Here is a 15,277-nt window from a genome sequence, read left to right on the forward strand (position 1 = left end):
ATATTCCAAATATACAATTTCCTACTATAGTTTAGTAACGACCACAAACCTATCAGGTTTCTTCAAAATTAATCAGCAGAACATTGAAGGAATTTTTTTTTCATGAGAAAGGAAGCCAACTAAGCTTATATAATTTATATATAACAATACATTCTGTTTGTTCCCAAATCGAACAGAAGTTCTTCTAAAGTAGATGGTTTGCACACAGTAAGAGCTCAATAAACATTAGTTGAATACATTAGTCTCTCTCTTTTGGCCCCCACCCTACCATTACACATATAACTACTGCTAGCGAATACCAGGAGGCAACTAGCTCTGAAATCCACCCACCCCCTGTCCCTGGGGAAATAAGAGTCAAAGTTTAATCACCTGAGCAAATTTTCTTTTATTGAAAAGAGTTAACACCTGGTTCCCTTGAAAACAAATACTTCAATGAAACCATGAGGCTGTCACAGGAATTCATAAAGATGCACGAGGCACCATGAACCTCACTGGCACAGGGAACTTGTTCTGGTGATGAAAGCTCCTTTTGTAACAGAAGTTGTATGTACAGAGCCAAATTCTCTGGCTTACTATTGGTTCTCCTCCATAACAGCCACCCTTAACCCCAATAAAGCAGAAGGACACAGCATACAACGAGCCCTTTTTCTGGTTGCTATCCCCAAACCCCTTTGCCTTGGAGTCGCTCCCAACCCTACAGCATTAACTTCGCCCCAGGGTTGGGATCACTAACCAGATGGTCTGTTGCCTGCAGAAATGCGCATGCTCAGTTCATAAGCCCGTGCACACCCAATAAAGCGTGAAGCTCAGGTGCTGGCGGCTGCTTTTAGACGCTCATTTCTTTAGTTTTGTTCCGCGTCCAGTTGATTGAGTCGCTTTACGATCATGCTGTTGATTTTCTTAAGATCGTCTATGTCCTTTCCCTCAGCTGTTAGTCTTCTCGACACATCATCCATCTTGTTTCCAGTTTGAACTTCAAAACAGAAAACAGACTGTGTTACATTGATAGCCAATGTGTTCCGTCGGGACCCGCTAGTGCCTTGTGTTGGTGCTTAGCCAAGTGCTGAAAGGCCCCCTTGGCAAGTCCCCTGCTCCAATAACCCACGCAGGCCACAAGCCCGAGAGAGAAATCGCCGAAGACTAAAGCTGTCTGCCAAAGTGCATTACTTTTACAATTTATTGGGCCCAGCCTCGACTACCTTTGGCAGCTCCACACAGATTTTGGCTGAGAAACTTCACTGTGAGCCACCAAAGGAAACCACCAGCTAGTCTCATTGGGAGCATATCAGAGAAGTGATCGTTACATCGTCTTCTTAGAGCGCTCTTCTCCAGAGCTCCTCGTTGGGAAATTAGGTTTTCTGGGTTTCAGCCTATTTCAACATAGCTCTGCTGGTTCTGAATTACCAGCCCATAAATGAACATGTAGTAATTCCCCTCAGACCATCCTAAGAACAGAGACTGTATTTTCAAAATAAACAGAACCCTTGGCAATAAAATAAGCTATGGAGGTTACTCCATACTCATCAGAGGTTAAAATTTCCAGGAAATGCAGCAAAAAAATCCATACTTAATATTTGAGCTTCTTATTATTTCCATTTTAAGCAAGTTTTTTTTCCCCAACTAATGTTGCTGGTAGCATGCCACGAGGCTTAGTGGAGAAACTAATGTGGGAAAGTAAACTAGATAGAAGAGCTTCCCCTTCCAGGCTTGGGACAAATGGTTGCCCAGAAGCTGCTGCTTCCCCATGTCTGCAAAACTATGCTGGATGAATTATGGTCTAAGCCATGAAGGAAGGATCTTAATTGAGATTAACTACAGAGCCAGGCAGAAAAATCACTTGCTTCTGGGGAAAAATGTGAAACTGAAGTAAATTCATAACACATAATATCCTTTCCCCTCTTGGGAAACTCCTAGTAGAACATAAGTCAAACAGAGAAGGACGCAGCAGCCGGGCTGGCTTGAGGGTGTTCCACGACACACTGATTCCAAATTAAATTCCAAAAAAGAAAAAGAGTTCCATGTGCAAAAATGTTAGAGAAAAATTTTGCACTGATCTGCCTCTTGGAAACTCACAAGAAGTAAAAAAAAAAAAAAACAATTTGAGCATTATCTAACTCAGCAATTATCAAACTCCTTTGACCATAGAATCCTTCTTCCCTCGGGCAACAACAACATCCCAGGAACCTAATATTCTCTGGAATAGACTGCTTGGCCACTAGAATTTGTTACCAGAGGCATGTATAGTAATCTACTCTTGTAGCCCATTATTCCTTTTTAGGACAGAGATTATGACAAAAACATAAGGTCCAATGGTTTAATAAGAATGTAATCAAGTATAAAATAAGTCTATTCCCTCTTACATAAAAATACCAGTTATAAAGAATACAGGTTCTTTCACGTCAGTGAAAAGACTACAAATTTGCACTAAATCCCACTGAGAGCAAAATGGTTTGTTAAAGATGAGCACAGGCCGGGGCGCCTGGGTGGCGCAGTCGGTTAAGCGTCCGACTTCAGCCAGGTCACGATCTCGCGGTCCGGGAGTTCGAGCCCCGCGTCGGGCTCTGGGCTGATGGCTCGGAGCCTGGAGCCTGTTTCCGATTCTGTGTCTCCCTCTCTCTCTGCCCCTCCCCCGTTCATGCTCTGTCTCTCTCTGTCCCAAAAATAAATAAACATTGAAAAAAAAATTAAAAAAAAAAAAAGATGAGCACAGGCCAAGTTCATTTCCAGAGGCCTGTGCCAACTCCACTCTGAGGTTGAGTTAAGGTTTGTCTGAAAACCACAGGAAGTCCTTGTTTTATTTCTTCAATATAGGCAATGGAGGGCAGGGAAGCTTTGGAGCCAGACAGGTCAGGGTTTGAATCTTGGTTCTGCCTCTGATTAGCAGGGTACACATGGAGAGGTACGTTTCTAGGTCTTAGTCTCGCGTCAATAAAATAGAAATACTAAATACTATCTTAAGAGGTAAAGATGTAAGATAATGAATTTATGTATCTGGCACAGAGCAATAGCCCAAAGAAAGACATTCTTCTTGGGGCGCCTGGGTGGCTCAGTCGGTTGAGCGGCAGACTTTGGCTCAGGTCATGATCTCATGGTCCATGAGTTCGAGCCCCGCATCGGGCTCTGTGCCGACAGCTCAGAGCCTGGAGCCTGTTTCAGATTCTGTGTTGCCCTCTCTCTGACCCTCCCCTGTTCATGCTCTGTCTCTCCCTGTCTCAAAAATAAATAAAACGTTAAAAAATAAAAATTTAAAAAAAGACATTCTTCTTTGTTCATATCTTCTTTCTCTTTCTTCGTATGACTTTGCTCTCAACATAAAACACCAGCAGCAAATATAACATAAATCATATTTATACAGGAGGGGTATAATGACAGTAATAAAGTGCATGCTCTTTGAAGTCAGGCAGGAGTGTCTTTGGGCCCTGATTCGGCACTTATTAGTTGTGGACCTCAGGCACGGTGATTAACCGAAGCCTCAGTGTCAGCATCGGTAAAACCAGAATAATAGTAGATTGTACGACCTAGAGTTGTTGCGAGGTTGTGAGCAAACAGACATCAGGTGTTACTTAGCACAGTGCCTGGGAAAATAGTGCTCGATATATAGCACTTCTTATCATCATTACCTTTAACCTCATTACCCGTCGCTCCACAGAAGAGAGAAGTTCCTTTGGGTGGCTCTCCTGCCGATAGGGATATCTAAAATTTCCTGCTAGTTTAACTCAGTCATTACCCCAGATGGGTGTGGCAGAATGATAGTTGGAGCATTAATTTTTGTTGGTATAACATTTCAGAATTCAGAGTAATGCATGGGCTTTTTCTGGCCCTGAAGATTCAGGAACAACCCACATCCAATGGACAGTCAGAGACAAGGGCACCATTATTGTAAGGATAGTTCCCATTGAAGCTTTTAAGTTGGAGAGGGCATGGACTGGGCCAGAGAGAAGCAGTTAAATATCCCACCTCCCCACCTGCCCTGACCCCAGGTTTGGGGAAGTTTGGGGAAGGGAAGGGGTCTGAGGCTGTAAAAGAGCCACACCCCCTGCCCACCTGTCTCCCCCCATCATCACCACCACTACGTCCTTTAATCCTGAATGAATTTAAATTAAAGGCCTTCCAAAGACATGGGCTCCACTTCTCATTGAAGATTTTTGAAGGCTACAGGGCCTGCAAAGCAGGAAAGGGCAGAAGAAATAAATGATGGTTCTCAGGACCCAGGGGAAAAGGCGTGGTTCAGGGCAGCAGGAAGCTGAAATAAATCCAGATAATGGCCCACAGAGGTTAGCTGAGAGAGAGAACTGATGGGCTTGAGGGGAGAGGGCAACCCACAGAAGGAAAGGACAGCACCCTGCCCCTGCCAAGGCAGAGAGGAGAGTGGCCCTGAGGCCTGGGGGGTCTCGCCATGTGGGACAGCCCAGCCACCACTCAAAGGCAGAGGTCAGGCTCAGGCTGAGAGCAGGGAGGGCAGGTCGTCATACAGCCCGGGGGAGTGTCAAACAGGAAAGAGGCGGCCTCATCACCTCCCCAACACAGCCTCTGGGACCTTGCACAAGCCCTCAGTGCTTCCAATAGATTTCTGGGAAGTGAGAAAACCTGGGAAGGAGTTTGAAACCTGAATGTGACTCTATGGTAGAGACCTGAATTAATGGAGCAATTACGTACTGGATTAAGAAAAACTAGAATCAACATTTGACAGCCAGGGACTCCCAAGTAAGAAAGGAAAGTTATAGAGACGCCTGGGTGGCTCAGTCAGTTCAGCATCTGACCCTTGATTTTGGCCTAGGTGGTGATCTCATGTCAGGCTCTGCTTTGTCAGCCTGGGATCCTCTCTCTCCCTCTCTCTCTGCCCCTCCCCCACTAATGTGCTTGCATTTGCTCGCTCTCTCACTCTCACTCTCTAAAAATAAATAAATAAACTTAAAAAAAAAAAAAGAAAAGAAAATTATAGAAATATTTAATGTCCTTGTTCGTGAACTTGTGGCACTGTGGGCTTACGTCCCCAGAATCACAGGGTCAGGCACTTGCCGTCTGTCTTTCCAGTGTAGCAGTGATTGCCAAAAAGCATGGACTCCTCACAGGAGCAAAGTTAAACAACCAGCAACAAAGTAAGAGCATTTAAGAAATGAGAACGTGTCAGTGGTACTTACCTATTAGAAAGATCACGAAGGAAACCAGTGCCAGACTGACAATCAGCACAATTATCAACCCCATAAAAAATAGACTGTGACTTCCGTTTCCTGAGTTAGTGCCAACGTCTGGGATTTTCTCCTGGAGAGCTAACATGAAACAAACAAAAATACCTATGACAAAAACTCCTCAGGATCCACCTTGCCAGCAGAACTGAAAAGTCCCCCACTATTAAAGACCCGAGTAAGGGATACACCCGTTTTTCCCTGTGATCACCCTGGAAAGTGACTTAAGTCATAGGAATGTCTTTGGACTTATGTCTTTGGTGCTCTTTGTGAATTTTTTACCTTCTTCATCCTTGGTAGTCAAAAAAATAAGCCGGGTTTAGCACTCTCCTTGGAAAGTTCTTTGAAGATGGTGTTAATACTGAAGAGGCAGGACGTGGGTTTTCTTTGGATGGGTGGGAGAAGATATGTGTGTTAAGCTTTCAGAGTGATGGAGACTGTATTGCCCTCTTTCTGAAGTGACAGGGGAGTAAAATACAACTGGCTGGGACACCTATGCTGAGTGGAAGGCTGAATGCTCTAGGGTATCTCCCAGAAATGCCTTTCACCATAGGAGTAAGTTAAGCTGACATCCATTTAAATAGAAAAATGGCCCCGATGTATCGGGGTTTCTCAGAGCTGTCTTTGGGATGAACCTGCTTGGCAAACAAGGTTCTTTTAAATGTTGGGCAGTTACACTGAGACTGCAACTATGCTTATAAAGCAGCTAAAGCATGAAGTGTCTGCATTTGGCCATCATTTTGTAAGGCCTGTTTGCCTAGGAACACCCAAATTAAATTAAATAAGCACTATAGGAACTTGGGGTCATGGAGACCATTAACTTCCTTTCTGTATTCTCTCCTACTTTGCATCGGTCCCACACACTGTGCTACTTGATAATAGCTAGGTGGGTGGCTTAGGTCCTGGGCCGTGTAAATACATCATGCGTCACCCCGCAACAACTTTTGCTTCCTAATCAAAGCAATGGCATAAACTGGTACCCAAATACCTATTCCTGTGGAGACTTGACTGCAGTAGAAGCGGGTGAAAGTCTGAACCCATTATAATGAAGAAAAAAGCAAGACCTCAATTAGGGTTTAGAAGGGGAATAATAGATATAAATTTGGAATTACCTGAGTTTGGAATGGGAATGGAACAAACGACTAGTAGAAAATTAAGGCCTGTGTTTGAAAGTCCGAGTTGAAGCTGGAAAAACGGGGCTCAAAATGATCTGAGAGAGCTCGTTCACAATATTTAGGGAACAAAGTACACATTTAGTGTTTAGAGGATTTTTGTTTTCTCCTCCTTTTTTAAGCCCTTAATTGGGACCATTTGTGATTTTTAAGTAGAAAATGAAGTTGACTTCACGTCCCCCCACAATTTAATGACTTCTTGAAATCTGGATGAATGTGTGGAGCATTTTCTCGGCAATGCACTACAAAGCAAGACTTCTCCAGGACAGTGGGCGCCACCGCGACCTGGCCGTGGTCTCTGGAAGGCACGACAGCAGCCAGGAGGGATGAGCAAACCTCTTGGAGGACCAGCACTGCAGTTTCCCTGCCCTTTCCAGGGAGAAACACTCCACAGGAACTTCTCAGAACTCTCGAAGACGCATTGCAAATCTTGCTGAGGACCCAAGAAAGCCCATAAGCCTGTCAAATATTAAGAGAACTAACACAAAAGTTGACTAATAATAAAAAGCATTTCCAGCTCTGAGCTGTGCCTAAGGCCCACCCTGCCACCCACCACACCCACAGGTCCAGATTAGCCTTTACTATTTTTAGGGGGCCCAGAAGCCAGGAAGAGCCAGAAAGCCTGGGAGGCACACATACGGAGCAGATGCTGTGAGCCGGCAGGACAGAGGGTCAGTCTGTTTAAGTCATTTATGGAATCCACAATATAAAGCTTTCGATCTTCAGGCATGCCTCGAGAGCTGGTGTCCTGGGAATGATTCATAGTTCCTGGAAGAAAACACTGACACTAGACAGAAGGCCGGCTCTGGGAGCCCCACTGCACAACAATCAGAGGCCACAGGAAGCTGGACAGGCACGGAAAGAACCACCCACATGCATTATTTCCAGCTGAAGGTCTAGAAAAGCTGTGCTTGTCCAGAAGAAAATATTTCCCTTTGGGGACAACGTTGTACCTATTCTTTTTGCTTGGCTTGCCAGGAAGCTCAGACTCAATTGTGACACCCAATTTGAGCCTTTTATACCCTGCTTATCTGAATATCCTCTTTCCTTCTCCTCAGATTTCTTAATTCTCGCTATTTTCCCTGAGCCTGCTTTTTAATTTTGTATTTTATTTCATTAATTTTTTTAAGTTTTTATTTATTCATTTTGAGAGAGAGAGAGAGAGAGAGAGAGAGCACATGAGCATGAGTTGGAGAGGGGCAGAGAATGGAGAGAGAGAATCCTAAGAAAGCTCTGTGCAGACAGGGTGGAGCCTGATTCGGGGCTCAAACTCATGAAGAGTGAAACCATGAAATCGTGACTCCGGCTGAAGTAGGTTGCTTAACTGATTGAGCTGCCCAAGCTCACTGAGGTGCCGCAAGAAAACTATTTTTTTTTTTTTTAAACGTTTATGTATTTCTGAGACAGAGAGAGACAGAGCATGTATGGGGGAGGGTCAGAGAGAGGGAGACACAGAATCCGAAACAGGCTCCAGGCTCTGAGCTGTCAGCACAGAGCCCGACGCGGGGCTTGAACTCACGGACCATGAGATCATGACCTGAGCCGAAGTCGGCCGCCCAACCGACTGAGCCACCCAGGCGCCCCAAGAAAACTATTTTAAAATAAATTACAAAATTAGGGGCACCTGGGTGGCTCAGTCAGTTAAACATCCGACTTCAGCTCAGGTCATGATCTCACAGTTCATGGGTTCCAGGCCCGTGTCGGGCTCTGTGTTGACAGCTCAGAGCCTGGAGCCTGCTTTGGATTCTGTGTCTCCCTCTCTCTCTGCCCCTCCCCACTTGTTCTCTGTCTCTGTCTTTCTCTCTTTCAAAAAATGAATAAAAATTGAAAAAATAAAATAGTTTTCTTTTATCACATTGTTTATATTCTGGTGAGATGCCTCAAATCCTTTGGACAAGAAAACTATGTATAAACATATGGAAAGGTAAAACTAAGCTAGTCGGCCTGTGGCCCAAAGACAGATTGTGAGAGGGCAAGAGAATATTACCACAAACCATCCTAATTGCATGAGGCTTTAAAACATAACTGCAATTTTTACATTCTCGCTCAATATGGTATATATGAGTCTCCACCTTACATGTATTCTTTAGCCATTAGATGCTGGCAGGGAGTCCTCGAGAGAAAAATCTTCGCAGGCTAGGGTGCTATAAAGAGGAACCGTGCAGCGGGTTGGAGGCTAAACTCTGGGACGTCTGAGGGCTCTTTCCTCCGAATTTCCTTAGATTGAGGCCACTTCCATAGTAAAGAATTTTAAAACTGAGGTTGACATTTAAGGTAATATTTTCTGATGACAGCACTTCCAGCAAACCTGAAAAGCCCGAACGGTTTTATTTATAAAGTCTGTTTTATTAGGTCTCTTCTAGCACAACAGAGAACGTGTGCCCTTTTAATTACATGAAATAAAGGGCTCTAGGAAGACAAATTCAAATTACCATCAAAACTGTCTCTTTCATGGTGATCTCTCTTCATAAAATGAGTCCAGTGGTGACATAGGGACTTTTTGATGTGAAAGGGACTGTAGACACGCTCTAGTCTGGCCCCCTCCTTCCCACAGAGGAGGAAATGGATGCTCAGCTGGTGAATGCCCAACACCACACATTTACTTAGAGGCAGAGCTAGCCGGAAGCAGACCTCTTGCTTCAGAGTTCACTGTGTCTTCCCTTTCGTCTCCACATCCCTCCCTCACCCTCTTCTTCTTTTGTTTTTTAATGCTTATTCATTTTTGAGAGACAGAGCCTGAGTGGGGGAGAGGCAGAGAGAGAGGGAGACACAGAATCCAAAGCAGGCTCCAGACTTCAAGCTGTCAGCACAGACCCTGATGCAGAGCTCGAACTCATGGACCGCGAGATCATGACCTGAGCTGAGGTCAGACACTTAACCAACTGAGCTACGCAGGTGCCTCCCTAACCCTCTTTCAAGACTTGGCTCAAACCTCATCTCTCGAAGAATCAACCTGCCTTTCCTTTGTGCTTTTGCTGGATGCGGTACCTTCTTCCATCAGAACACACATGCTATTTTACAACATTTACTGCTTACATCTTTGACTTGCCTGGTTGACTTAGAACTCCTCAGGGTGGGCACCAATCCTTTTCTTCAAATACTCAGTGTCAAATGTATAAGCCATGACTTACGTTAAGTTGGAACAACTAAAATATTTTATTTACGATTTGAAGCTCACCATTTACAAAAGAATTTGAGGCAGTTAATAATAAATGCAATGACAGAAAGAAACTGAGGATAAAATCCTCATGTGATATCTATCTGGACTCTGGTAAAGTCAATAAACTTTGTGCCTTCATTTATATGAAGCAACACACTGTTTACTTCCTGTTAACATTAAAAATCTTTCCTTTTTTTTTTTTAATTTTTTTTTTCAACGTTTATTTATTTTTGGGACAGAGAGAGACAGAGCATGAACGGGGGAGGGGCAGAGAGAGAGGGAGACACAGAATCGGAAACAGGCTCCAGGCTCTGAGCCATCAGCCCAGAGCCTGACGCGGGGCTCGAACTCACAGACCGCGAGATCGTGACCTGGCTGAAGTCGGACGCTTAACCGACTGCGCCACCCAGGCGCCCCAAATATCTTTCCTTTAATAGCAGTTGCAAAATGAAGAAAGATAGAGTTAGGAGGAAACAAATTCAGGAAAAAAAAAAGTTGCGAACACCTACAGATGTGAAAAAGGATCAGCCATTTACTAAACAGGGTAAACTGCATCCTGAAACATTAAAAACCAGGAATTCCCCAGTCATACCTAAAACCCACTAGTACTTGTAAAAAATATGCTCCTGAAACCCTAAGAAAAACATGGACTAATTAAACTTTTTATCAGTCAAAGCTAATAACTAAACAAGGTGTTCCAGGTATCCTGAAATTTTAATTAACAAAAATATGTAATTCTCAGAGTATTTTAGATTAGACATCACTGAAGCATTGATATTGATATTACTGAATTCCAAATATACTTCATGGAATAGTCCTAAGGGAATGACATGAAGTGATCATTTTTTAAAAAGCAGCAGCAGCATATAAAATAAAGGAGTCTTAGAGATCAATCAAGTCTTATCCTTTCACAGATAAAATCATAAGTAATGACTGATGCATGGTCACAGATTCTACTCTTCCAGAAATGCTTTGTATTTTATCATCTCTTATACTTTATTATCCCGAGTACTAATATTTGATGAGCAATAAAGGTTTGTATGTCACATCATAGAATCATCATTCCAGCCATGGCTTCTATTTTAGGTGTGGTGACGGGCACGTGGTTCATTTTTGGATCTCTGACTCAGTGTCCTTAAGCCTTAGCTTCCCCTTTAGGAAAGGAATTGCTATTGCTCAAATCTCATACTGGAGCTTAATCAACAGTTACAAAGTGGAGGAACAACTAGAAAATCATAGCCACAAACACTAACCTAGGAGCAGCACAGCTAATTAAATCTCCAAATGATTAGCCTTGCTACTCACTGAAAAAGGTGATTCAGTGCAACAACAAATCCAAAATCACTGAGGCAACAACTTAGAGTCAGCTATGAGCGTGCCCTGAAAGTAAATTTCTTCCTCAGGGTAAAGTCATAATATAAATAGGTGCCATTTTCATGTACTTTTAAATGAACTACAACATGCAAATGAAAAATAACTAGCAAAGAAAATGGGATTGGGTGTCTGTGGTTCATGGCCACCAAGAGCCTATAAATGACTCTGTGAGTAAATGGATCCAGGATCACATGGCCCTGAAGCCAGGACCCACGGTTGTTGACACCAGTTGTTGCTATCTCTGGCATCTCCATATAAGGGCACCTGGGAACAACCAGCAGGGCTGGAGAAGCCAAAGTGTTACTAAATTCTGCATCACAGTAGCTCAACCCTCCTCCCTAACTCTGGTGTGCAAATTTGCTCACTATTCTAAGATTGACCAAAGCCGTATCCTTTTAACGGGGCCTTTTCTAATCCCTTGCACTGAAACACGTAAGTAATTTCATTTTCCTCCAGCTTAGATCATGCTCACAGCTCTTTTTATCATTTAAGAATTCTTTAACCAGCTACAAATAAATATTCCGACAAAATAGTTGTCTATGAAAAATTGCTTTGCTCTTTATTTTTTCCCCTGGGTGCTCGATATCAAAGCACAGAAATGACACACCGGTATTGCTTGCCACAAAATCCAAATTGTTATAATAGGGTTTAATTCAAAGCTAATAGGAAGCTTTATTGAGTGAGTCATGGTAATTTGTTCTTTAATTCCACTTCAGAGTCAGTGCCTCTTCACATTCAGGAATTAATTTTTTAAATCAAGTCTAAATCATTTCTATCAAAAGTTTAAAGCACAGAGCACATGCAACAAAAAACATCCCAGCCTCAAGAATCATAATTCGGTGTCGGTAGAGTAATAGCATGCAAATTACTTACAAAAAATGTGAGCTTTGACTGCTAGGTTACCAGAAAAGAAAAGAAAGAAAAAAAAATACTATTCAGAAGCAACTACAGTAAAACTTTCTATGAATTCTGTAGTCCTGTCTTTGCCTTCCTTCAGTGAACGGGTGCTCCTACAAGGCCCATAAACCCCGGCATGATGTCGGTCTATATTTAGTGTTAATTTAGCCAAGCAGTGTAAGATTTCCAAATACTTTTTATGCAATGTCTAAGGTTTTTAGTGACTATATTACTGAAACTATGCTTTAAAAAGAAAAAGCCACCATGCCTTGATTCAATTGGTAACAGTTGAGGTTGTTATTGGACCGAAGTTAATGTCCTTATTTGGCTGATGGGACCGGGTAAGCGGACACATTTCTAGCACTTCTGCCACGGTATGCTCCCATATATAAATATCCAGTAGCGGACCGGCGCTGCCATTCTGACAGGACTCCAGACCAACCAGAGGACTGCAATAAAGAGCGACAGAGAAAGGTTGTGATACTAACTGGGATGATGGCACGTCAGAGAACTCTGAGTGCTTCCAGAAGCTACAAAAAAAGATTGCGAGTGGGAGATTGTATGGCTACAGACCTGCTGCGGAAGAGAGAAGCACTGTGTCTCATCAACTTCCCTTTCTACTCAAAGCCTTTATTTATTCTGAGTTTTTATGCATCCGCTTTCTCAGAAATGCCAGACTTTCTCTCATGGGGTTCCCTCACAGGCACGCCAAGGAGCGTCTGCCCTCTGGTGTACATGAGAGGAGCTACAGTGAGGACGGCCATCCTCTGAGTCCCATTCGCAGGCTCCAGGGACAAACTATCCTGGCAGGACACTAAGGGCTGGGCAGTAATCAGATACGCAGTCCTTTCCAAACCTACCTTCCATTGCACATCTAGATGGACACATCTATGGATCTTTGAAACAGTTTGTACGTCAATCAGAAAATGTTTGCTTCACGGAACTTTCTTTACATTTATATTTAGTATGGACCTCGGTCTACATTTAGGGGAAAGGAATGCCATTTCCTTAAACTTCATCTGTACCAGGGGACCAGTTCACGGAGGAAGCAATATAACTAGTAACTGTCTCCTCAGAGGTACATTATACATTAAAAAGCTATGCCAAATTTCTTGAAAAATGAAAATGTTTGTTTGCTGTTATACTATCAGCCTGTTTATAAATCTCCTAGCTACCTGATCAGTCTCAAACCATCAAACCTCTGAAGAAACAGCAGCCTCATTTTGAATATGTACTTGTATGTTTTTCTCACTCCTGTAACCTTACAACCCTATCAGTCCCCCTTCAGGGATGAGGAAAATGTAGCCTAAGCAATTCCTTACCCCAAAGTCTGAATTCAACCATATTTTACACCAGGGAAAGGGATGAAAAGTTCTTACGGCTTGAGATTAATTAGACTTCTGGAGAAGCACGTGAAAGCAAAGAAAGATGACATACATACCTCATCTTATCTATTACATACTTGAAAGATCACATGAAGAAAAGTTCAATCATAAGAAAATAGGTATTCTCACCTGAAATAATCTGGGGGCACTTTTAAGTATTTCTTGATTTTTATTTCAAACACTTTATTTTACCATATCTAGATTCAACTCCCGGGAAATTCAGTAAGTGCCATCACAGCCTTGAATCGTGGATGCTGGTTGCTTCAAAATTAATGCTTGAGCCTCAAAACATTAAGAACTGAGTAGGCAGGGACCATTTTAAATTCCTTTAAACCAGCAAGAATCAAGAACCAAGGAATGAACTGGTTCATATGATATGAACTATCATATACCATTTTGCTACTTTTGAGAAAACTCAATTATTTTTATACATTGAAGCCCCAGTAATCCTTGTCTAGCAACTATCCATAAATTTCATGAAGATGTACCCATCCATAAATTTAATATACAGATTAACTCATTTCTCTCTTCTTCCTCCTAAAACCCCATTAAAAAGGCAGAATAGGAATTAAAATTAGAAAACCACAAGAATGAAAATTGGAAGAAATAATACTGAACAAGATTCCAACAAATGTATTGAATACGGAAAAGAGAGTGGTCGTTACCCGCATGTGTAGAACGGCAGAACTCAGGCGGGCTTAGGAATTGGAGGCAAGAATGAAGTATGGAGCTAAATCCAGGCAGGTGATTTCATAAAGATTGAAAAACTGCGTTATAGAAATCTACCCCACCCCCCCATAAATGATTTAAGAAATAAAGCCAGAGGCTCAATTCAGCGGTTCTAGTTATTTCATGGAGTTCCAGGACAAAGTGTGTATGTGTGGGTTTGGGGGGGGGGGGGGGGGGGGGGTGGGCAGAGGGTAGGTGAGGGAGGCTGGGCAGGGTCAGGGCCCACCAAAGCAGTTATTGCTGAATTTTACAACTCTAAAGTGCCTCCAATAACAAAACGAAGAAATAAAAATTGCACATCACAACAGTTTTATTACAATAGAGTGAGGTCTTCAAAATTCTGAATTTGATTTTCTACCTAAAATTTTATATACCAAGCCATATTACCTTTCAGGCATGCGGTAGTCTCCAAGTAATTGAGCCTCTAGGCACGCATTCCTTCACTGAAGGAAGTGTTCTCTATCAAGTAATCTAAGAACAAAGACACAGGGTCCAGAAAACGTGGACTCCAACCCAAGAGAGGAAAACAAATCCCAGGATGATGAAGTCTCAGAAACGGTTGTATATATACATGAATAAGAGAGAAATTAGTTTAGACTGAAACAGGTATACGGTTGGGCTTTGACCCTGTGAAAAACTGATCTTAAAAAGTTTTACATATTTGGGAATGTTTCGGAAGAATTAGTGATGTGATGTAAATGTAAAACCAACACAAAATGTTGAGAATGGAAAGGAAGCACAGGCAACTCATTCAGGAATGAACATAGAGATATGGTCATAATAATCGAACGATGCCAATTTAATGGAAAAATACCAGAATGAGAAAAAAGGAAAAATCATCTATCAAATAGGAAGCTGTCAGATGTCTAAACATAGTAAACTAGTAACAGTATAAGCATATTACTTAGAAATCTGAAACCAAGGCCCTGGGAAAAACACCAAAGGCTGAAACGGCCCCTGTGAAATGGAAAAGGATGGAGCAGGGAGCTAACTTTCCCCCTTACAATCCCTGAGGTACCATTCAACTACGTATATACATCATTTTAATAAAAATTTTTATTTAAAAATAGTATACATATACGAAATTGAAAATTTACGGGCGATAACTACTTGTAATCGTTTTTTCCAGGATTCTGACCTACTTGGGAGTACAAGAAGGTGGCAACAGCAAACTCCACTTCCGGATTCCGAGGCAGTTTTCCTCTGCACCAGAACTGAGAGATGGGACTCACGCTTGCCACAGCTACAGCGACTCTACAGGCCAGACAATACGGTTTCAACAAGAAGCTACATCACATGTCCCAGGAGTTGAGAATGTCGGGGAGGAAGAGCCCTGGTTTGGGAAGAACACCTTCACGGATCTGGGGTCTTCTC

The 15,277-nt window shown here is 42.6% G+C and overlaps 1 protein-coding gene across 1 annotated transcript; it reads right to left on the bottom strand.

The window, feature by feature from the left end:
- Window positions 1–360: 360 nt before the first annotated feature.
- LSMEM1 (leucine rich single-pass membrane protein 1) lies at window positions 361–14,573 on the bottom strand. Its single transcript, XM_040472211.1, has 4 exons — window positions 11,766–14,573; window positions 6,998–7,126; window positions 5,142–5,270; window positions 361–973 (listed from the first exon to the last, which is right to left on the bottom strand). The coding sequence occupies exons 2-4, from the start codon at window positions 7,119–7,121 to the stop codon at window positions 843–845; spliced, it is 384 nt and encodes a 127-aa protein (XP_040328145.1). The 5' UTR covers window positions 7,122–7,126; window positions 11,766–14,573; the 3' UTR covers window positions 361–842.
- Between the last annotated feature and the right edge of the window lie 704 nt (window positions 14,574–15,277).

This window comes from Herpailurus yagouaroundi, unplaced genomic scaffold, assembly GCF_014898765.1.
Source record: "Herpailurus yagouaroundi ecotype Mexico unplaced genomic scaffold, PumYag 100, whole genome shotgun sequence".
Classification (NCBI taxonomy): domain Eukaryota; kingdom Metazoa; phylum Chordata; class Mammalia; order Carnivora; family Felidae; genus Herpailurus; species Herpailurus yagouaroundi.

What these genes read in the sequence shown, in the direction of transcription:
- LSMEM1 (XM_040472211.1), bottom strand. Translation starts at nt 7,121, where the DNA reads ATGAATCATTCCCAGGACACCAGCTCTCGAGGCATGCCTGAAGATCGA. An exon ending in CGGCTCACAGCATCTGCTCC is followed by an intron (nt 5,271 to 6,997) that starts GTATGTGTGCCT and finishes GTTTCATGTTAG; the next exon opens with CTCTCCAGGAGAAAATCCCA. An exon ending in CTTCGTGATCTTTCTAATAG is followed by an intron (nt 974 to 5,141) that starts GTAAGTACCACT and finishes TCTGTTTTGAAG; the next exon opens with TTCAAACTGGAAACAAGATG.